Below are 22,358 nucleotides of genomic sequence, written 5' to 3'. Positions count from 1 at the left end.
AATAATGCCTTTCTTTAGCAGCCATCTTTTGGCTGCTTTCAGATGTGGTAATCACAATGTTGTTTTAAACCATAGCACTCTTCGTTTTACATATCCAATGAGATATTTTAGGAATTCATAGGGCTTATCTTTACTGAAGCTCTTGGTAACTTTGCACCATCAGCTAAGTAAATGCCAGGGGCAAATATTCTGTCTGGATGCCGGCTATTAAATGGTGGCCTGTGGTTGGTTATAGAGCAACATTGCATGGGGAGAATAATGGATAATAATGCAATCAGCTTGGAATTCCCTCTATTAAGTTAAATGAATGCAAAATTGGGCAGCCTTCATTATAACTGCACCATCGCCTTGGTGCAATTTTACTTGCTTAGCTCTGACCAGACAGTGTTTTATGTCCAGGGGTTAAAAGAGAAATTCTCCCTCCATCACTACACCAACATCTCCTGGGGTGGCACAGTGGCGCTGTGTTAGAGCTGTGCCTCACAGCACCAGAGACCCGGTTCGATCCTGATCTCGGGTACTATTTGCACGTTCTCCCAGTAATGGTGTGGGTTTTCTCCGGATGCTCCGTTTGCCTCCCTCATTCCAGAGGTGTGCGGGTTTGTAGGTAAATTGTTCTCGGTCAATTGCCCTTGGTGTGTGGGGCATAGAACTAGAAAAGGGTAATCGCTGTTCGGCATGAACTTGGTTGGCTGATGGGCTTGTTTCCATGCTATATCTGTAAACTCTAAACTAAACTTAAGCTATGATTTGACTTCTGACTTCTCTGTCCAACAGCTGGTCTGACTTTAAACTAAGCCATTGAATGTATAACCTTCTTTAAAGGGTGCCTTAAAGATAGTGAAGAAAGTAATTGATCTATGCATTGCAGAATCCTTAAAGCTGCAAAGTATCCTTTTTATTTTAAAAAATCCACCTTTGGTGAAACAGGGACAATTGGCTCAGCTCAACTGCATTGCCATTCATTTGAGGGAAGAAAGCACAAACAGAATGAGTTATATCTCTTACTGCAGACCAATCATTGCACTAAAGCCTGTCAAGTAAATGACCCAATGATTTCTAAATGGGATGAAGAGTAGAAGAGGTCAGGTTAAGCTCGGGAAGCCATGTGGTGTATAATTGCTAAGATAATGTTCGATCACTGAAGGGATTCACCCACCTGGAAGAGTGAATGTGGAGAGGATGTTTCCACTAGTGGAAGAGATACTAGGACCAGAGGCCATAGTCTCACAATAAAAGGACGTACCTTTAGAATTGAGATAAGGAGGAATTTCTTTAGTCAGAGGGTGGTGAATCTGTGGAAGTCATTGCCACAGACGGCTGTGGAGGCCAAGTCAATGGATACTTTTAAGGTGGGGATTGGCAGATTCTTGATTAGTAAGGGTGTCAGGGGTTATGGGGTGAAGGCAGGAGAATGGGGTTGAGAAGGAAAGATAGATCAGCCGTTCTTGAATAACTGAGTAGACTTGATGGGCCGAATGGCCTAATTCTGCTCCTTGAACTTATTATGAACTTATGAACCTTGTAGATGGTAACTTTGGCAGGAATCATTGATCAACTTGTACACAATTAAATCAGCTTGATACAAGGGGAATCGATAGATTTGGCACATGCACTACACTTGTGCTTTGGACGACCGTGCTTACTGAGAGCATTCTAGCTGACTGTTTTTATTTTGGCAGAGGTTTTTTAAAACACCGATGTTGTCAGTTTAAATTGAGCACCAAGGTTACGAGCCGCTTTATGTTGTGGGGGATGAAACAGGTATTTTTACAATTCAATGTGTTTAAATTTAGATTATCAGTAGTAGGTTAATAGATATTTATCTTTTTATTTTCATGTTCTTTTCCAGCAACAGGGAGCAGCCACCAGCATTTACTGTGCCATCGCCCCAGAGCTGGAGGGGCTGGGAGGGATGTATTTCAATAACTGTTGTCGGTGCCTGCCGTCACAGTCAGCCCAGGACGAAGCATTGGCCTCCGCCTTGTGGGAGCTGAGTGAGACCGTGATCCGAGAGCGTATTGAGAGCCATTCTGGCTAACGTCCAACCCTACATCCGAAGATGAGAGACCCAAGAATACAGCAACAGGAAAATGTCATCCTTTCTTTCTTTCTTTCTTTCTTTCTTTCTCTCTCTCTCTCCCTCTCTCTCTCCCTCTCTCTCCCTCTCTCTCTCTCTCTCTCCCTCTCTCTCCCTCTCTCTCTTTATTTTCCCCTGGTTCCTTGCCTGTAATTATAAACCTGCAAGATTGATTGCACCACAAATAAAGTTTAACCCTTTGAAGAACTCCATCTGTGCTCTGTTGATGTATTGATCAGATTATGCTAACTCAGAAGACATTTGGTGATTAGAACAGCCTGCTACAGAGCTTCATTACCGATGATTGTTACTAATGAATAATTATTTCTAATATTTAGCACAGTAATAGAAATTAATTTCATTTATGTACATTATGTATGTGAAAGCTGTTACTGGTCACTCCTCAAAAGGTTGATGATCATCAAGGAGGCTCTCCCTGAAGCCTGTTCTACTGAGGTCATGTTGCAGGTAGTTTTTAAAGTTCCCTATTGAACAAGACTATTTAGTTGTCTTATTAATTTTACCCCTTTATTGCTCCACTTTGTTGCATTTTCCATCCCACCACATTTGGTGGGATCAGCCGAGATATGCTATTGAAACAACTCCTTTTTAGTATTCATGGGTGGGATTTAAGTAATGGAACAAAATCCAGATAATGGAGCTGCAAACCTTTCTACTTAAAGCTGTTTCAAGCAACAACCAAACAGCCTTATCTATAAAAGAATTCAACCACTCGTTGAATCTCCGATTGTGGGGGCCTTAGTTATGGGACTTCAAGTGCAGGTGCTATCGAACCTCCAAAGGGTGACGAGAGCAAAATACTGCAGATGCAGGGATTCCGAAATTTAAAAAAACAGAAGATGCAGGAGATACTTAGCAAGTCAAGCAGCATCTATGCAGAGAGAAAGAGAGAGCTCGAAACAAGACTTGGCATTTCAGGTCAATTGCATAGTGTTGAAACAAACACAAGATAACAGTTGTGATGAAAGACATGAAATATTAGGTCTATTTCCACCTCCACAATGCTACCTGACCTGTAAGCATTTCCAACATTTCCTATTCTCCATTACAGATAATAGCTAAATGCACTCAATTGATTGCAATTGGCATTTGCTATTGTTTGTTTAAATAAGATTAGTAGGCGAGATTCAGTCTTGTTGGTGCCAAAATGCGACCTTGGCCAGTCAAAGGAAAAGGGATGTATTTTAAAATGTACTGTTGGATTTCACTGTGCCAGTTCAGTCTTTTTCTAGAGAGAACTCCAAAACCCAGAACAAATACTGGCATGCTAAATTCCACAACAAACCCTTACTGGGGCTAGATATTCATTACGTTGTCTTTTGTTGCGATTGAAATATTATTTTTGAACCAAAAATCAACACAATTTATTTTAAAACCTGCAGTCATCTCTGTATTGATGTGCTACTAATGTAAAGTCCGGTGGGTTGGACCAGCTCTCGTTCACCTTGACCTATTTGGAATCCAATAGACTAATAGAGTGGCCTCAGAGTCTCCCTTTGTGACTACCCGTAATCTAACGTCAATCACAATTACTGTGAGAATCGGAAGCACTGTTGAAATATATGAATATATCAAAGAAGCCTAAGTATATACACAAAGTGCCATCAGCGACTGTGGATCTGAGATCAAGAAGGGTCAGTAACTCTTTCAGCTTGGTCTTCATTCACAGATTAAGACTGCTTCGCCGATGCACACACAGTTTATTTTTAAGGTTCTTTTTCTTTGCTCAGTTTTTCTTAATAAGTAATGCCAGCATCTTGTCAGTTGTGTGTGTTTTTGTTAAATACTGTCACTGTTTTTTAATCAAACATCATGCGTGTGTGTATTACATGTGTAAATGTTGTGCGTGTTCGTGTGTGAATGTGTGTATGTGTGTGCATGTGAAAGAGAGAGGGACCTGAATGAATAGTCATCTTCATTTGTTCTTTGCTGTTCTCTCTTTAAAAAAAATTGAACGAGGAAAAAACTAAACTAGCCAAAGGAGTCTTGAGATCGCTGTTGTGGTGGTTGTCTTTCTCTTTGCTGATTCTTTCTGTCAGAGGTTTTGTGCTTTATGGCGATCCCTGGGCTGCAGGGAAAGTTCCGATCTAAGCAATCAGCATTCCAGCATCATGTTTTCTGCAGAGAAAGAAACAATGGGAAAATCAAAGCACTGATCAACAGACCTGTGAAAAGACCCCTTAACCTTTAACACAATGCCACAGCAGCAATAGTATAGAATTAATATTGAACATTCAATAACAAGCTTCCAACTTCCGGAAACAAGTGTGCCAGAAGGAACTGCAGATGCTGGTTTAAACCGAAGATAGACACAAAAGCTGGAGTAACTCAGCAGGACAGGCAGCATCTCTGGAGAGAAGGAGTGGGTGACGTTTCGGAAGAAGGGTCTCGACCCGAAATGTCACCCATTCCTTCTGTCCAGAGATGCTACCTGTCCCATTGAGTTACTCCAGCTTTTTGTGTCTATTTCCTGAAACAAGTGCTGGTCAAGCCTAACAGACCAGAAAGGTCAGAAATAGAACTTGGCTGCAATGTTGGTTAGTTTCACAATTCCTAATTGGCCCACTGAAAATCATTTAAATTCTTATTTAAGGAGAATATACGCTTGCAAAGGGGGCAGTTCTGAATAGATTGATGTGTGATACAAAATGGTCTTGTTGTGAGGAATGATGAAGATGGCAATGCCTATGCTCATTGGGGTTTTTGAAGAATGAGAGCGAAACAGAAAGTACAGGAGTATTATACCTGTCCTAGGTGGTAGAGGTTGTGAGTTGGAGCAGTGTTTGGTCAGATTATATGAGGGTCAGAAAGAAGCAGGAAAAATGAATTTGAGGTAGATTTCCAGAGCTGGCTTAAAACAAAGTAGTCCACAGTGGGGAAATGAAAATGGTGGGTCTCTATAAGGACTGAATTGTCAGAGTACTGACATCTCTCTCAGGAGTAAGTTACAGTGGAATGAAAGGCAAAAATTTGATAGGCAAGTTTGAAAAAGTTTGCAAGAGAAGGAGTCCATTAGCTCTCCCGCACTAGGTGGAAAGATCTTTATGTGAATTAGGCCCAAACCCTTAGAACATTGAACAGTACAGCACAGGAATGGGCCCTTCAGTCCACAATGCTTGTGTTAAACACAATGCCTAGGTAAACTGATCTCATCTGCCTGTAGATGATACATATCCCTCCATTCCCTCTAACAGCCTCCTTTCACGCCACTATCATATCTGCCTCCACCACCACCCCTGGCAATACATTCCAGGCCCCCACCACTCTCTGTGTAAAAGACTTACCCCACATATCTCTATTAAACTTTTCCTCTCTCCCCTTTTAGTTATGCCCTCTAGAGTTGGACATTTCCACCCTGGGAAAAACGTTCTGACTGTCTACCTTATGGATACCTCTCATAATTTTATAGAATTCTATGAAATCTCCCCGCAACCTCCGACATTGCGGACAAAACGTCCTGGATGAGCTGCAGTTTATTGGAGGCTAGGAATGGGGACAGTGAAGTCTCCGTGTGACAAAGGCATAGAGTTGCCCTTCAGATGATCTGTGGGGGAGCTCATGGAGAAAGTGGGAGGACCATTTGAAAATAAAGATGGTTAGTTAGTTTAGTTTCTTGTCACATGTAGCGAAGTACAGTGAAAAGCTTTTTGCCGCATGCTAACCAATCATCGGAAAGACTATACATGATGATTACAATCAAGCCATCCACAGTGTACAGATACAAGATAAAGGGAATTTTAGGTTCAAGGTATGGTGATCGTGGATAATATTATGTAAAAAAGCTTTAATGTTTTATCAGTTATCCACGTTTAAAGGGGCTTTGTGATAAATCTCAAATCATGTCTTTTCCCACAATGGCACTTAGTGGCCCGAAATTTGGTCTATTTCTGTGCTGTATAGCTCTATGACTAGATGAGGTACTAATACTAGGTCTAATATTGAAATAATATGGAACAACATGTAATCTAAATGAGTGTTACCACTAGCTTGAGAATTAAACAAGTTCAATTATTGTTAAAGGATTGTGATGAGACCCTTTTTAAAAATGCTAAACTATTGATTTTCTTACGATTTTGTGTTCCATCGTAACATGTGCTTACAATGAATGATGTCAGGGAGAAATGGATAAATTAATAGAAGTGGACATGGTCATTGAATGCACTGCCTCAGCAATATTTTAATTGTGGTCATAGGTCTTAGAGCATAGTAGTGCAGCTGGTAGAGCTGCTGCCGCACAGCAGCAGAGACCCAGGTTCGATCCTGACCTCGGCGAGAGTCTGTGTGGAGTTTGCACGTTCTCCCTGTGACCATGTGAGTTTCCTCCGGGTGCTTTGGTTTCTTCCCACATCCCAAAGACATGCGGGTTTTTAGGTTGGATGAAAGAAAGAATGGATCGACTGGGTTTATATTCACTGGAATTAAGAAGGATGAGAGGGGATCTTATAGAAACAATTAAAAATTCTAAAAGGATTGGACAGGCTAGATGCAGGAAAAATGTTCCCAATGTTGGGGGAGTCCAGAACCAGGGGTCACAGTATAAGAATAAGGGGTAGGCCATTTAGGACCGAAATGAGGAAAAGCTTTTTCACCCAGAGAGTTGTGAATCCGTGGAATTCTCTGCCACAGAAGGCAGTGGAGGCCAATTCACTGGATGTTTTCAAGAGAGAGTTAGATTTAGCTCTTGGGGCTAAAGGAATCAAGGGATATGGGGAAAAAGGAGGAGCGGGGTATTGATTTTGGATGATCATATTGAATGGTGGTACTGGCTCGAGGGGCCAAATAGCCTATTCCTGCACCTATTTTCTATATTTTCCATGTTAATTGTCCTCCCTAAATTGCCCATAATGTGTAAGAAGTGGATGTAAAAGTTGGAGAACATAGAGCTCGTGTGAATGGGTGATCGATGGTCAGCATGGACTCGGTGGGTTGAAGGGCCTGTTTCCACGCTGTATCTCCAAACTGAAACTAATTTAGTGTGGATTCCCCAAGATCTGATTGTAGTTGATTAAGACCATTCATAATATAGAAAAGGAGTAAATCCCAGTAGAGAACCATTGAAAAAGAATAATATTAGAATTAACTTTATGACAAAAATATTTAAGAATTATATTTATGAATCATGGCAAATATATCGCAAGGTAATTGCGATTAGACTATTTGTTCTTTCTCATCCACCAGCCCAAACCTATGTCTGGTGCTTTAAAAAAATCTAAATACAACTGTTTGTCTGTTGAAGTTGATGAAGGCATCTGTAACAGATTAAATGTCAGATGTGAACAAATCCCACAATATCTCTGGAGCTATTAGTGAGGTTTCAGCTGCCATTGCAACATCTCTTTACTGAAGATAAATAAAATGTCAGAGCTGAGATGAGGGAGATTTACCCACACCTCGCACGGCTGGAGAAAATAGCTCTTATCTTAGTCAGTAGGCGTTTCCTTGCCATTATTTGCAGTGGCTGTGTCAATTGAACAGTCTGTGTAAAGATGCCTGTTAAATGGATCGACTGGGTTTATATTCACTGGAATTTAGAAGGATGAGAGGGGATCTTATAGAAACATATAAAATTCTTAAGGGATTGGACAGGCTAGATGCAGGAAAAATGTTCCCCATGTTGGGGAGTCCAGAACCAGGGGTCACAGTTTAAGAATAACGGGTAGGCCATTTAGGACTGAAATGAGGAAAAACCTTTTCACCCAGAGAGTTGGCAATCTGTGGAATTCTCTGCCACAGAAAGTAGTGGAGGCCAATTCACTGGATGATTTCAAGAGAGAGTTAGATATAGCCCTTTGGGCTAACGGAATCAAGGGATATGGGGAGAAAACTTGAATGGGTACTGATTTAGGATGATCAGCCATGATCATATTGAACAGCGGTGTTGGCTCGAAGGGCCGAATGGCCTATTCCTGCATCTATTTTCTATGTTTCTAACCCTTCAAATGCCTGCCTGAGGAGAAGGTAATGGTTGAAACCAGGTTAAACCAGGCAGGCATAGAAACAAGGAAGTACAGATGTATACGAAAAAGGACACAAAGTGCCGGAGTAACTCAACGGATCAGGCATGATCTCTGGAGAACATGGATAGGCGACGTTTCGGGGTCAGGACACTTCTTCCTACAATAAAGGACACAAAGTGCCGGAGTAACTCAGTGGGTCATGCAGCGTCTCTGGAGAACACGAATAGGTCATTGATATGTGACATTTTGGGTCAGGACTCTTCTTCCTTCAATAAAGGAGACAAAGTACAGGATTTCTGTCACACCCTCCCTTATTGCTCCCCCTTTGTGATTTTGGCTGAAGAAGGGTCCCAACCCGAAACATCACCTATCCATGCTGAAAAGGCGATCCTACTAGCAGTGCAAGTAAAATCATGTGGAATAGATTGGGCGAATGCACAAAGTATTTTATTCATTATAGAGAAATCAAGAACCAGAGAATATTGGTTTACGGTGAGAGGGGGAAGATTTAATAGGAACCTGAGGGGCAACCTTTTCAATCAGAGGCTGGTGGGTATATGGAACAAGCTGCCTGACGAGGTAGTTGAGGCAAGGACAGTAACAACCTGTAAAAGACATTTGGACAGATACATGGATAGGTAAGGTTCAGAGTGATGACCAATTGTTGGCAAAAGGGGTAATCTTGGTTGGCATGGACAAATTGGGCCTAAGGCTCTGTTTCCTTGCTGTATGACTCCATATGTACGTAAATGGCTTCTTAATTTTGAGCAAACATTCGTGTTTGAAACAATAATTTTTTCAACTTGGATATGGACTGGACAAAGGGCCTGTAGATGACAGGCCTGGCACAGGGTAAACTGATGATGGCAGCTGCCTACGTTGGTAGGTACAGGGCGGCACGATGGCCTAGTGGCAGAACTGCTCCCTTACAACGCCAGAGACCCGGGTTCGATCCTGACTATGGGTGCTGTCTGCATGGAGTTTTACATTCTCTCTGTGACCATGTGGGTTTTCTCCGAGTGCTCCGGTTTCCTCCCACACTCCAAGTGCATGCAGGTTTGTAGGTTAATTGGCTTTGGTTAAATTGTAAATTGTCCCTAGTGTGGAGGATAGCGCTAGTGTGTGGGTTGATCGCTCGTTAGCGTGGACTCGGTGGGCCGAAGGGCCTGTTTCCACACTGTATCTTGAAAGTCTGAAGCTGGCTAATGGAAGGATCCTAACAAGAGTTTGCAGACTTTGTCAATGTCCTACAATGGCACAGACCCAAACATCTCCCAGATCTCTACCACCGAGCTTTTGGACTACATCTGGCCAATTTATGTTTCTCAATTTGTCAACGTGAATGGATGGAAAATGGTCAACTGAACAGCAGTGAAATTGAAACCGGAGTCAAGACGTTGGGGTAACAGGCGAATGGAATTACATTGAATTACAGAACAAAAGCAGGCCATTCGGCCCACATCATCAGTGCCAACTTCTCCCTTTCACTTGGGGCTGCTCCCTTGCTACTTCATTCTGTCTCACCATCCCCATCTCCCAACGTTTCTCCACAGAGCACTTCTGAAGCTTCCCCTTAAATTTATCTGTGCGGCTTGCTCCATCTGCACATACATTAAACAGAAATAAACCTGAAAGCAAGAGATGATGTGACTTTACATTCTAGCAGGTATGATTTTGCCCAATCCCTGCAGTCACCTCATTTGGATCGTCAAGTTAGAAATGTAAAAAGTGGCGTGCAACTTCAACCTGACATTTATTGTGAAGAATGATTTTTACATTCTAGCCGAAAGCCTGTGTTAGCTGCAAGCTGGAGACAGGGAAATGTGTTCACTTCGAGCAGAGCAGTTATAAACCTGTCGGGATGTTATGGATGCCCCAGTGATAGAGAATCTTGCCACTATTTGCTGAATATTGAAGGAAGGTAGCTAATGGTGTGCAACATATAAACCTGTTGTGGCTATCATCCATCTGTCTGTGTGGAAGTGAATAGTGGCAGACTCTGATAAAATGAATTTTTAGCAGGTTTAAATCTGGTGAATGCCTCTTTAGAAGCCATTGTCGACCATTAACTGTGGTCAGGCGAAAAACATTTCAGCAAAAAAAACACACAAAGAAGACAATGCATGCAATAAGCCTGTTATGCAGCTAATGGAAGTTAACCCTTCGAAGAGATTACTTGTTAATTCCAGGCCTGTGCTGAGTTGACAGGTTGTGACCGGAATAGCAAATCTGGGTGTTACCCCTTGCCTCTGTGCCTTGGAGCCCAGAGGGACGATGGTTTGTTGCTAGATAGCCAGAATTTCCACGTGATTAGCTTCAGCGATCTAAATGGCGTGGTGTGATCCCATTCTTGGATTGCATGCATTTTCCAGCAGTGGAAAATCAAAGAATTGGAGAGAGATACAGCATAGAAACCGGCCCTTCGGCCCATCGAGTCCATGCTGACTATCAACCGTCCATCTCCAGAGATGCTGTCTGACCCGCTGAGTTACTTCAGCACTCTGTGTTCTATACAAGATTCCAGCATCTGCAGTTTCTTGTATCTCCATTTTACCGTGCCACTGTGATCAATATTTTCCTGAGACACTGCCTGACCTACTGACTTACTCCAGCACTTTGTGTCCTACACAAGATTCCAGCATCTGCTGTTCCTCGGTACCTATTTATACTAGTAATACAAATCCCACTTTTTATTCTCATTGAGCTCCATCCAGTACCTACCCATAGGGGTAATTTACAATGTAGAAACAAGGAACTGCAGAGTTACAAAAAAAACACAAAGTGCTGGAGTAACTCAGTGGGTCAGGCAGCATCTCTGATGACATCACCCATCCTTTTTTCCAGAGGTGCTGCCTGATCCGCTGATTTACTCCGGCATTTTGTGTCTATCTTTGGTATAAACCGGTATCTGCAGTTCCTTTCTACACATCTCTGATGAACATGGATAGGTGACATTTTGAGCCAGGACCCTTCTTCAGAATCATTGTAGGGGGTGGAGATGAAAGAAAGCTGGAAGAGAGAAGGGGCAGGACAAAGTGTGGCAAGTAATAGGTTGATGCAGGTGAGGAAGGTTATTTGATGGGCTGATGGTTCGGCAAAGGCCAGAGATGAAAATACAGAAGGTGTGAAACAAAAGGATTTAAGAATGCAAATTGTGAAGCTAGATAAAGGAATGTAGGTGGAAGGGAAATGGGTAGGGGAGAAATAGGTGCAAATCCAGGTGGGGGCACAGAATGGGAGGGGGGCGATATTATATGAGGTAAGAAGGGAGAGGGGGAAGGTTATGCAGTTAACCTAAAGTTATCTGTAAACTGTACAAAATCATGACTTTCAGAATAGACTTTCAGAATAGGTAAATGCACAGAGTCTCTTTCCCAGAGTAGGGGAATAGACAATAGACAATAGACAATAGGTGCAGGAGTAGGCCATTCAGCCCTTCGAGCCAGCACCGCCATTCAATGCGATCATGGCTGATCACTCTCAATCAGTACCCCGTTCCTGCCTTCTCCCCATACCCCCTCACTCCGCTATCCTTAAGAGCTCTATCCAGCTCTCTCTTGAAAGCATCCAACGAACTGGCCTCCACTGCCTTCTGAGGCAGAGAATTCCACACCTTCACCACTCTCTGACTGAAAAAGTTCTTCCTCATCTCCGTTCTAAATGGCCTACCCCTTATTCTTAAACTGTGGCCCCTTGTTCTGGACTCCCCCAACATTGGGAACATGTTTCCTGCCTCTAATGTGTCCAATCCCCTAATTATCTTATATGTCTCAATAAGATCCCCCCTCATCCTTCTAAATTCCAGTGTATACAAGCCTAATTGCTCCAGCCTTTCAACATACGACAGTCCCGCCATTCCGGGAATTAACCTAGTGAACCTACGCTGCACGCCCTCAATAGCAAGAATATCCTTCCTCAAATTTGGAGACCAAAACTGCACACAGTACTCCAGGTGCGGTCTCACCAGGGCCCGGTACAACTGTAGAAGGACCTCTTTGCTCCTATACTCAATTCCTCTTGTTACGAAGGCCAACATTCCATTGGCTTTCTTCACTGCCTGCTGTACCTGCATGCTTCCTTTCAGTGACTGATGCACTAGGACACCCAGATCTCGTTGAACATCCCCTCTTCCTAACTTCCTAATAGAGAACCAGAGGACATGGGTTTAAGGTGAGGGAAAGATTTAATAGGAACCTGAAGGGTAAATTTTTTATTACATGGGTGTATGGAATGAGCTGCCAGAAGCAGTAGTTGAGGCAGGTACTCTCGCAGCATTTAAGAAGCATTTAGACTGGTGCATGGGTTGAACAGGTTTAGAGAGATATGGGCCGAACGCAGGCAGGTGAAACTAGTGTATTGGCCCGTGTGGGCAAGTTGGGCTGAAGTGCCTGTTTCCACGCTGTAAGACTCTATGACTCTACCAACCAAAATATCAACATTACTTTCTGTTTGCAAATCAAGTTAACTGGAAGTTTGAGTTAATTGAATGGTACAAATGAACCAGATTCAAGAAAGCTGTGTCAGCACTTGAGGTTATAGGGGAAATCTATGAGGATGTTTGACAGGACTGGGGAATTGAAAATAAGGATGCTGAGGAGAAAAGATAATTGAATGATATAAAGTCATGAGAGGCCTGGATAAATTTGAAACAAAAATGTCAGTAACTATTGGGAACATAGACATAAGGTAGTCGGCAAAAGGATTTGTGAGGGAGGGCTAAGGAAATTTTGTTTCAGCCAGAGAATAACGGAGGTTCAATCTTATTGCATGAAAGGGTATGTTAGATGACTTTTCATGTGCCTTAATTTACAGTGCGGCACAGTGGTGCAGTGATAGGGTTGCTGCCTTACGACACCAGACACCCGGGTTCGATCCTGACTATGGGCGCTGTTTGTACGGAGTTTGTACGTTCTCCCTGTGACCATGTGGATTTTCCCAGGTTGCTCCGGTATCCTCCCGCATTCCAAAGACCTGCAGGTTTGTAGATTAATTGGCTTCTGTAAATTACCCCTAGTGAGAAGGACAGAAGTGTGCTGGTGCTCGTTGGTTGGAGCAGAATCTGTGGGCCTATTTCCTCGATGTATCTATAAACTAAGCTGAAGTAAACTGGAAATTAGGAATGGGATAGTATCTTGTTGGCCAACATACACTCAGTTGGCCAAATGTCTTTTGTCCGTACTGCAAATTCAAGCAATTCCAGGCAAGGTGCATGGATTGATTAATAGAAGTCTTCTGAATCTTAGAATAGAATTCCACCTTTATGTTCACTCAATCAGCATTTAGCCTTTTGACAAAATGCCAATAAACTGAAAGCCTTTGCTAACAGTTCAAAGCCAAACAACACTGATTGGAGAGTGTGAGAATCTACCGTATTATACAGAACAACACAATCCGCAGGAGACCATGGTAAAATAATTATTTTGCAATTCTTAAGCAGAACTATAATGAAATAAAAACAACAATGTGCTATAATTCTGTTTATCCCACTCTGCTCTAAATACACCTCAATGTTCCAATGTCGGTGAGAAATTAGGAGTAAGATTTATGGTCAGTAAAAGTGGCGTGGGTTGCAAACCCATTTAAGAGTTTAATTTTTAACAATGACATTCATCAAGTTCAGTTGTAAGTTTAAAACTAGATGAGTGCCTTCACATTATAGAGATATAGATGGTAATTGAGATTACAAGTCAAAGGATAACAAGAGATAATAGAGAAGGGAAATGTAATGCTTAAATTATGATTAAAACTGAACAATGCAACTCATTTGCAGCCATTGCAATGTTTCCCTTTGTCCATTGACTGACCATAGAACACAGAACATAGAAAAATACAGCAGGGGAACAGGCCCTTCAGCCCACAGTGTCTGTGCTGGACTTGATGCCAAGATAAACCAGTCTCATCTGCCTGCACAGGAGTGTCGGGAGCTATGGGGAGAAGGCAGGAGAACAGGGTTAGGAGGGAGAGATAGATCAGCCACGATTGAATGGCAGGGTAGACTTGATGGGCCGGATGGCCTAATTCTGCTCCTATCACTTCTGACCTTGTGCACATGATCCATACCCCCCCCCCCCCCCCCATCTGCATATCCGTGTGCCGATCTAATAGCATCTTAAATGGCACTATCAGATCTGTTTCCATCCCCACCCCTGGCAGCGGGTTCCAGGCATCCACTGTGTAAAAAAATACTTGCCACGCACATCTCCTTTCAAATTTTCCCTTCTCACTTTAAAGCTATGCCCTCTAGACCTTTTGCATCCAGGGAAAAAGTTTCTAACTGTCCACCCTATGTCTGCTGCTCGTCATTTTATATACTTCTGTCAGGTCTCCCCTCAACCTTCTGCGTTCTAGAGAAAACAATCCTGAGTTTGTCCAACCTCTCCTTGTCACTAATACTGGAACTAGTTCATTCTCTCCTTGCCAGGACTGGAAATATACAATGAAGAGCGGTGCAGAAATATCCACAGTCACTTTCCGTGATACTCAAAGATGCTGAGCCGTATTTTCTGTGTTTTTTCAAGCAAAGACTAATCAAACCAGATAAGGATCATTCAATCTATCAACGTTGCTTTAGTATTTTTCCAATATTTTATCAACTCACTTTAATCCCACTCTCTTACTCATTCCCCATACATGCGCATTAATGCTCCCTTTTCAAAATATCTAAATCTCTTTCAAAAGATTTTATGGGTACTCTTTCAAAGACAGTGAATGGCAGGGATTTATATATTCTAACCAGGATGAATATAAATAGCTTTATTCAAACACCTCATTAATTTCTACCTTAAGTTAGCAAGGGCTTCCAATTTCATTATAGTGAAAGGAAGGTCATCTGATTAAAGGTTATTGACCTGAAACATTAAGGGTGGCCAAATGGCAAGGTAGCACTTGTTTCCCATTGTTCCAGTGACTTGGGTTCAGTCCTAACCTCCGCTGCTGTCTGTAGAGTTTGCACATTCATTGAAACCTACGGATATGAAAAGCCTAGATAGAGTGGACATGAAGTGGATGTTTCCAGTAGCGGGACAGTCTGGAACCAGAGGGCACAGCCTCAGAATAAAAAGACGTACCTTTAGAATGGAGATGAGCAGGAATTTCTTTAGCCAGAGGGTGGTAAATCTTTGGAATTCATTGTCTCAGACGGCTGTGGAGGCCAAGACATTGGGTATTTTTAAAGTGGAGATTGATAAGTTCTCGATTAGGAAGGACGTCAAAGGTTACAAGGTGAAGGCGGGAGAATGGGGTTGAGAGGGGAAAAATAGATCATCTATGATCAAATGACGGAGAAGACTTCAAGGGCTGATTGGCCTAATTTTGCTCCTATGTCTTATGGTCATGGTCATTTTCCCTGTGTCCATTGGGTTTCTCAGAGGTGCTCCGTTTTCTTCCCATATCACCATAGTAAGTGGATTGAGAGGTTGATTGGTGAGTGTAAGTTGAACCCGAGTGTATGGAGGTGACTGTGGAATCTGGGCAGGAGTGAACAGGGATGTGGGGTGAATAAAAAATTGGATCCAGTGTAAGGTTAGCAGAGACAACATTTAAGTGGTCTGCTTGGACTTAATTCGTCGAAGAGTCTTTTTCTGTGCCGTATTTCCTTATAACTTTCTCTGCTTTAGTTTTAGTTTAGTTTATTATTGTAATGTCTACTGAGGTACAGTGAAAACCTTCCTTGTTGTGTGTTATCCAGTCAGTGAAATGACGATACGTGATTACAGTCAAGTCATCCACAATGTACCGATACAAGGAAAAGGAAATAATGTATGGAGCGCAATAAAGTCCAGTAAAGTCCGATTAAAGATAGCCCACAGGTCACCATTGAGGTAGATGGTAGCTCAGGATCGCTCTCTCGTTGTTGATAGGATGGTCGACCTAAAGATGGGAATTTTTTTTACAACTTTCAGAACTCCCCTCACTGTCCTCTCTAGGTTTGGCCTTTGTGTCAATGGTGCCTTGCCTCCATCAGTCACCATTGTGCAGTGGGTAGGCTAGATTGATTTGAAATGTCCATGGGGGTCTATTGCTCTGATACACTGCATTTTGTGGCACCTCTTTCCCACCTGAAAAATGATGAACCATTTATAAAAGTGGTGGTAAAATGTAGGGCAATTTCCATTAATTATCTGCACATGGGGCAGTGAGATGTACTCACAAGGACAATGTGATAAATTCATATTTTTAACCCATCTACTCTCTCTAATGCTCCCCCTCTGTGACTCCCACAGCTCCCTGCCTCCACAACCATGTTCTGACCCAGATACACCACCTAATATCACCGTTCCATGTTCCCCAGAGGTAGACACAAAGTGCTGGTGTAACTCAATGGGTCAGGCAGCATCTCTGGAGGAAAAGGATAGGTGATATTTCTGGCCTGGACCCTTCTTCAGACTGAAAGTAGAGCATGGAGAATGGGGGGGCTGGAGGGCGAAGGGGGGTGAAGAACTGGAGGCGAGAAAAGACCAGGAGCACTCAGGTCTGCCAACAACTGACCATAGGCTGGGTGACATCCTGGTGGGCCCATTAGTATAAGAAAATAACTGCAGATGCTGGTACAAATCGATTTATTCACAAAATGCTGGAGTAACTCAGCAGGTCAGGCAGCATCTCGGGAGAGAAGGAATGGGTGACGTTTTGGGTCGAGACCCTTCTTCAGACTGAAGAAGGGTCTCGACCCGAAACGTCACCCATTCGTTCTCTCCCGAGATGCTGCCTGACCTGCTGAGTTACTCCAGCATTTTGTGAATAACTGGTGGGCCCATTGTTGGCTAAGAAAGGTATGATCTCATGAGGGATACAATGTGGTGAACTGTGGAACTGGTTAAATTACTAGGGTGGAGGAAGAGGACATGGGGGAGGGGACTGTTATGAGAAGTAACATAATTACAGAATTTAACATTCATACCGCTGGGTTGTAAGTTACCCAAGCAAAATATGAGGTGCTTTTCCTCCAATTTGCATGTGGCCTCACTCTAGCAATGGAGGAGGCCCAGGACAGAAAGGTCAGTGTGGGAATGGGGAAGGGGAGTTGAAATGGTTGGCAACCAGGAGATCCCATAGGCCTCCCCCCACAGGTAAGTGTTCAGCGAAATGGTTGCCGATTTGGTCTCAACCAATGTACAGGAGCCACTCCAGAGATTTTGCCTGCCCTGCTGAGTTACTCCAGCACTTTATGTCCTTGTGTGTATTGACCAGCATCTGCAGTTCCTTGTTTCGACACTTACAATCTTCTGAATCCTTAAAAGCACAGAACAGCCATGAAACAAATGGGATTGCCTGAAATGACTTCTAATTTGCCATGAACAGTGTTCCCAAATTAGGTCAAGCAGCACAAAGTGCCGACCAAATATCCTAGAAGAATATTGGGGTAAGAACCATTCAATCCTCCCATGCCTTTTTTCCCATCAGACCATCTCTGGATTATTGGCAGAGGTTGACTGAGGTACCCTCTGCATGCTCTCTCAGGCACGGGATCAGTCGAGCAAGAGGGCAATTTAAAATCCTACCTAAGATCTCATATAGATTAGTTTAATGTATTCAAGGCTTACTGTCAGCTGAAGTTGTAGAAGAAAGCACAGGGACCGCCCTAAGTTACATGCTACTGGATAATGGCCGTTATGGGATTATTCCCATTAGAAGTAAATTCTGATTAAAAGGTTCATGTGAAAAAGTTAATTCTATCTGCTTTGTCCCAGAACCTACCAGATCTGCTGGTTCTATTTTGTTTCGACTTTATTCAAAGAAAATTTGTAACCTCTGAGTTGAAAACAGCAGGCAGATAGGAACCAGTCAATTCAAATTTGCTTTTGTGTCTTTCCGATATTTTACTTACTGCAATCTAACCCTCCTATTCACTCCTCACGTGTTTGCAGTAATGCTCCCTTTTCCAGCAGAGTTAACCAGATGAAGTTGTCATAGAGGGTCATAGAGTCTTACAGTGTGGAAACAGGCACTTTGGCCAAACTTGCCCTCACCGACCAACATGTCCCATCTACACTACTCTCACCTGCCCGTGTTTGCCGCATATCCTTCTAAACCAATCCTATCCATGCACCTGTCCCAATGTTTCATAAATGTTGTGATAGTACCTGCCTCACCTACCTCCTCTGGCACTGGGCCTGTACTCGTTGGTTTAGAAGGATGAGGGTGGACCTCATTGAAACATAACAAGTAGTTAAAGGCCTGGATAGAGTGGATGTGGAGAGGATGTTTCCAATAGTGGTAGAGTTTAGGACCAGAGGCCATAGCCTCAGAATAAAAGGGCATACCTATAGAAAGGAGATGAGGAGGAATTTCTTTAGTCAGAGGGGGGTGAATCTGTGGAATTCATTGCCACAAAAGATTGTGGAGGCCAAGTCAATGGATATTTTTAAAGGCGAAGCTTGACAGATTCTTGATTAATACGGGTGTTAGGGGTTTTGGGGAGAAGGCAGCAGAATGGGGTTGAGAGGGAAAAATAGATCGGTCATGATTGAATGGCAGAATAGACTTGATGGACCAAATGGCTTAATTCTGCTCCTATAATCTATTCATACTCCTATAACATTTTCTTAATTCAGAGCTTCAGATTTATTTTTTTGTTTTTTGGAGAATTCTTCGTCAGTGGGCTCAAACTGCCGAGGAGAAAGTTTGCAGATAAGGCATTCTAAGTTTCTATCCTTACCTGTAGCTGAGCATTTGTTTAGCCTCTTTCAGGTTGTATTGTCCATTCTTTGCTGCTCCATTAACATCATTTGCTGTGTTGAGCCTGGAGAAAAGCAGAAGATAACATTATATACTTCCGGCTTTACCACCGTAATCAACATCATATCACTTGTAATTACTGTCCTTTCATACATAGTTAATGATTCAGAATTTAGCGTGCAGCTTTTTTCAAAGTATGACTTTCACAAATTGATTTTTTCCCCCCACTTCTTGCCACCTGCGATCACTGAAGGCTACAGTGACATCCTCAGGATTACACACTTCAAAACATATTCAAAATAATTAATATGGGCTCAAAGACATATAAAAAATATTTCTTCAAGTGATAAGGAACATCAGATTTTGGAAAGATGGAAACCATTTACAACCATCTATAGAGCTAATAAAATGAAGATAGACACAAAGTGCTGGAGTAACTCAGCAGGTCAGGTTGCATCTCTGTGGAAAAATTATTTTTCTCATCCTTTTTTCTCCAGAAATGCTGCCTGACCCGCAGAATTACTCCAGCACTTTATGTCTATTTTTGATGTTTACCAGCATCCACAGTTCCTTTCTACACACCAATAAGATGAATCCCCTTTCTCAATTCTCAGTGTCTGTGAAGGGATGTGGACATATGATGTTTTTCGGGTCAAACCATTGACGTAGATCCGAAACGTTGGCATGTCCAGTTCCCTCCACAGATGCTGCCTGACCTGCCGAGTTCTTCCACCTGATCCAGATTCTGCAGTGCCTCAATGTTTATGAACCCATGGGTTCAACAGTCAGCAGCTAAAACCAAGGTCACCAGTTGCAAAGTGTTCAAACTCATGATTCAAGTTACGTGATTAATGAAAAGGCTAGAAATGGATGAAGGGTGCTAAGGGAAGCACCCGGGAACCAAATATTGAGCAGAGGGATATGAAGTGTTTAGTTTAGTTTAGTTTGGTTTAAAAATACAGCGTGGAAACAGGCCCTTCAGCCCACCGAGTCCACAGCGACCAATGATCTCCCGTACACTAGTTCTATGCTATCCCAATTTTGCATCCTAGACACTAAGGGCAATTTACATAAGTCAATGAACTGATAAATCTGTATGTCTTTGCTATGTGGGAGGAAACTGAAGCACCTGGAGAAAACCCACGGCACTGTGCCATCAGGGTGGAGTTTGGTAACAATTTGAATATAGCTGAATTTCGGTTCAAGTGTGTGGAGGGCACATTGAGGAATTTCAACAGCAGATGGGCTCACCTATGATGAGAACAATTTATAGTGGCCAATTAATCTACCAACTCACAGTCCCTTAAAATGCAACACAGTGGTGCAGCAGTGGAGCTACTGCCTTCGAGCCAGAGATCCGGGTATCGATCCTGGCGATGGGTGCTGTCTGTACAGAGTTTGTACGTTCTTCCCGTGACCACGTGGATTTTCGGCAGGTGTAAGAAAGCACTGCAGATGCTGGTTTAAATCGAAGATAGACACAAAATGTTGGAGTAACCCTGCAGGACAAACAGCATCTCTGGAGAGAAGAAATGGGTGATGTTTTGGGTCGAGACCCTTCTTTAGATTTTCTATACACAGCGTACCAGAGGTTGGGACTGAACTCAGATCTCTGGCACTGTATAGTAATGGCTCTACCAGCTGAAAAACTGTGCTACCAAGGAGATGCATTTAAATTGGGGTAGGCTGAGGGTAGATCTGCAGGAGACATTGGAGGTATTGGTCTGGGAGTGGAAAGGAAGCCATTCCCGGTAATCTAGTTGCTTCACCAGGAATATGTGTGCAATCAGGTGAATGCAGCAGCAGAACCTGCTGGTATTAAAAGGCATGGTCATCATGACTCATTAACTGTGGTTACTCAGAAAACTCAAACAGCTGGAAAATATTGAAAGGAGCTTTTACGAGTTCAAGAGTTAATCTTTGGAGGAAAATTTAATAATATTTCTCAAGAGAATTTCATAAGACGAATGCTTTGAGATATTTTTGGCTTTCTCTGATGATGTCTGGCACTCATTCTTACATTAAACTGCCTTTGATCCACCAAGCCATTACTCCTGGATTTAGCTTGTTTTCTCCCCTACACTTTTCACCCTGGCTTTGTCCAGCAATGTGGGTCCTGGCACCTTGCCTGGGTTTCGCAATTGGGAGAAAAAAAAAATCATGCCCTTGAGTTTAGTTATTTGGGTTTTTTAATCAAATAGTTGAGGTAAAATTTAAAAAAACAAAACCATCATCTGATTCTGGGAAGTTCAGGACAAGGGCAGTAATGGCATGAGATGGCATACCATCTTATATCGCATTGTTCCTACAGTGAGGTGGGTCACAGGTTTGCCTCTTTGAGGAAAGTGAGAGATCTCTTCCCTCTTTCTACTGATCTTATTGAAGCTTACCAAATAATGAAAAGCCTAGAGAGAGTGGATGTGAAGAGGATGTTTCTAGTAGTGGGAGTGTTTAGGATCGGAAGGCACAAGCCTCAGAATAAGAGGTTGTACCTATAGAATGAAAATGAGCAGGAACTTCTTTAGCCAGAGGGTGGTGAATCTGTGCAATTCATTGCCACAGACGCTCTGGAGGCCAAATCGTTGGACATTTTACAGCGAGATTGATAGGTTTTGATAGGTTCTTAATTAGTAATGGTTTCAAAGGTTACGGGGAGAAGGCAGGAGAATGGGGTTGAGAGGGAAAAATAGCACTTCTGCCTCACAGCTCCAGAGACCTGAGTTCAATCCTGATCTCTGGTGCTATGTGTAGAGTTGCTGTGGTTTTCTCTCACATCCCAAAGCTGTACGGAATCATAGATTTACTGGGCATTGTAAATTGCAGATAAGTGGTAGAGTTTGTGGAAGGGGGAGTTGACAGGGATGTGGGGAGAATAGAAAGGGGATTAGTGCAGGATTAGTGTTTGTATGAATGGTTGGACTAAGGGCCTGTTTCCATGCTGTATGACTCTATGACGCATGGTGATACCACCAACTGGCTTTTATCTCTTAATGCACAACTTTGTGACTTGTGAATATATCACTATTCCTTCATCATCATCATCTTTACAGCCATCCAATTATTTACACTACTCCTCCATCTTTACCCACGACCTTGAAGTTTCTAGGTGTCTGTCCAATTCCTAAAAATAAATTCTATCTGAATCTCTCCTGTGTGTAAAAAAACAACAATTTAGTTTAGTTTTGATATACAGCGTAACAAAGGCCCTTTGGCCCACCGAGTCCATGCCTACCAAAGGTCGCCCATACACTAGTTCTATCTTTCACACTAGGACAATTTACAGAAGCCAATTAACCTACAAACCTCAACAACCTTTGGATGTGGGAGGAAACTGGAGCAACTGGAGAAGACCCATGCAATCACAGGGAGAACATACAAACTCCATACAGATAGCACCCATTGTCAGGATGGAACCTGGGTCTCTGGTGCTATGAGGCAGCAACTCTACTGCTGCGCCACTGTGCTGCCTTTTTCTCCATAATTGTTCTTATCTTCTGCCCAATAAAATATACAGATAGAACATAGAACAGCACAAGAAACAGGCACTTTGACCCACAACGTCTGTGTCTACCATGATGCCAAGTTAAACTAGTCTCCTCTGTCTGCTCATCGCTCCTTAAGGT

The 22,358-nt window shown here is 42.7% G+C and overlaps 2 protein-coding genes across 3 annotated transcripts in view; one reads left to right on the top strand and one right to left on the bottom strand.

The window, feature by feature from the left end:
* The window catches only part of wwox (WW domain containing oxidoreductase), an 881,881-nt gene extending 879,599 nt beyond the window's left edge, over window positions 1–2,282 (top strand). For both annotated transcript variants that reach the window (XM_078401744.1, XM_078401743.1), the window contains one exon: window positions 1,853–2,282. In XM_078401744.1, coding sequence (XP_078257870.1) covers window positions 1,853–2,041 — 189 coding nt within the window. In that variant the 3' untranslated portion in view covers window positions 2,042–2,282. The remainder of the gene's footprint in view (window positions 1–1,852) is intronic.
* A 1,544-nt stretch (window positions 2,283–3,826) lies between these two features.
* mafa (MAF bZIP transcription factor a) overlaps window positions 3,827–22,358 on the bottom strand; it is a 348,864-nt gene continuing 330,332 nt past the window's right edge. The window contains exons 2-3 of the mRNA XM_078401742.1: window positions 18,716–18,799; window positions 3,827–4,219 (exon numbers count right to left, since the gene is read on the bottom strand). Of these exons, the coding sequence (XP_078257868.1) occupies window positions 4,189–4,219; window positions 18,716–18,799 (115 nt within the window). The 3' untranslated portion in view covers window positions 3,827–4,188. The remainder of the gene's footprint in view (window positions 4,220–18,715; window positions 18,800–22,358) is intronic.

Source organism: Rhinoraja longicauda, chromosome 6 (assembly GCF_053455715.1).
Source record: "Rhinoraja longicauda isolate Sanriku21f chromosome 6, sRhiLon1.1, whole genome shotgun sequence".
NCBI lineage: Eukaryota > Metazoa > Chordata > Chondrichthyes > Rajiformes > Arhynchobatidae > Rhinoraja > Rhinoraja longicauda.
This window is presented reverse-complemented; position numbering and strand designations above follow the sequence as displayed.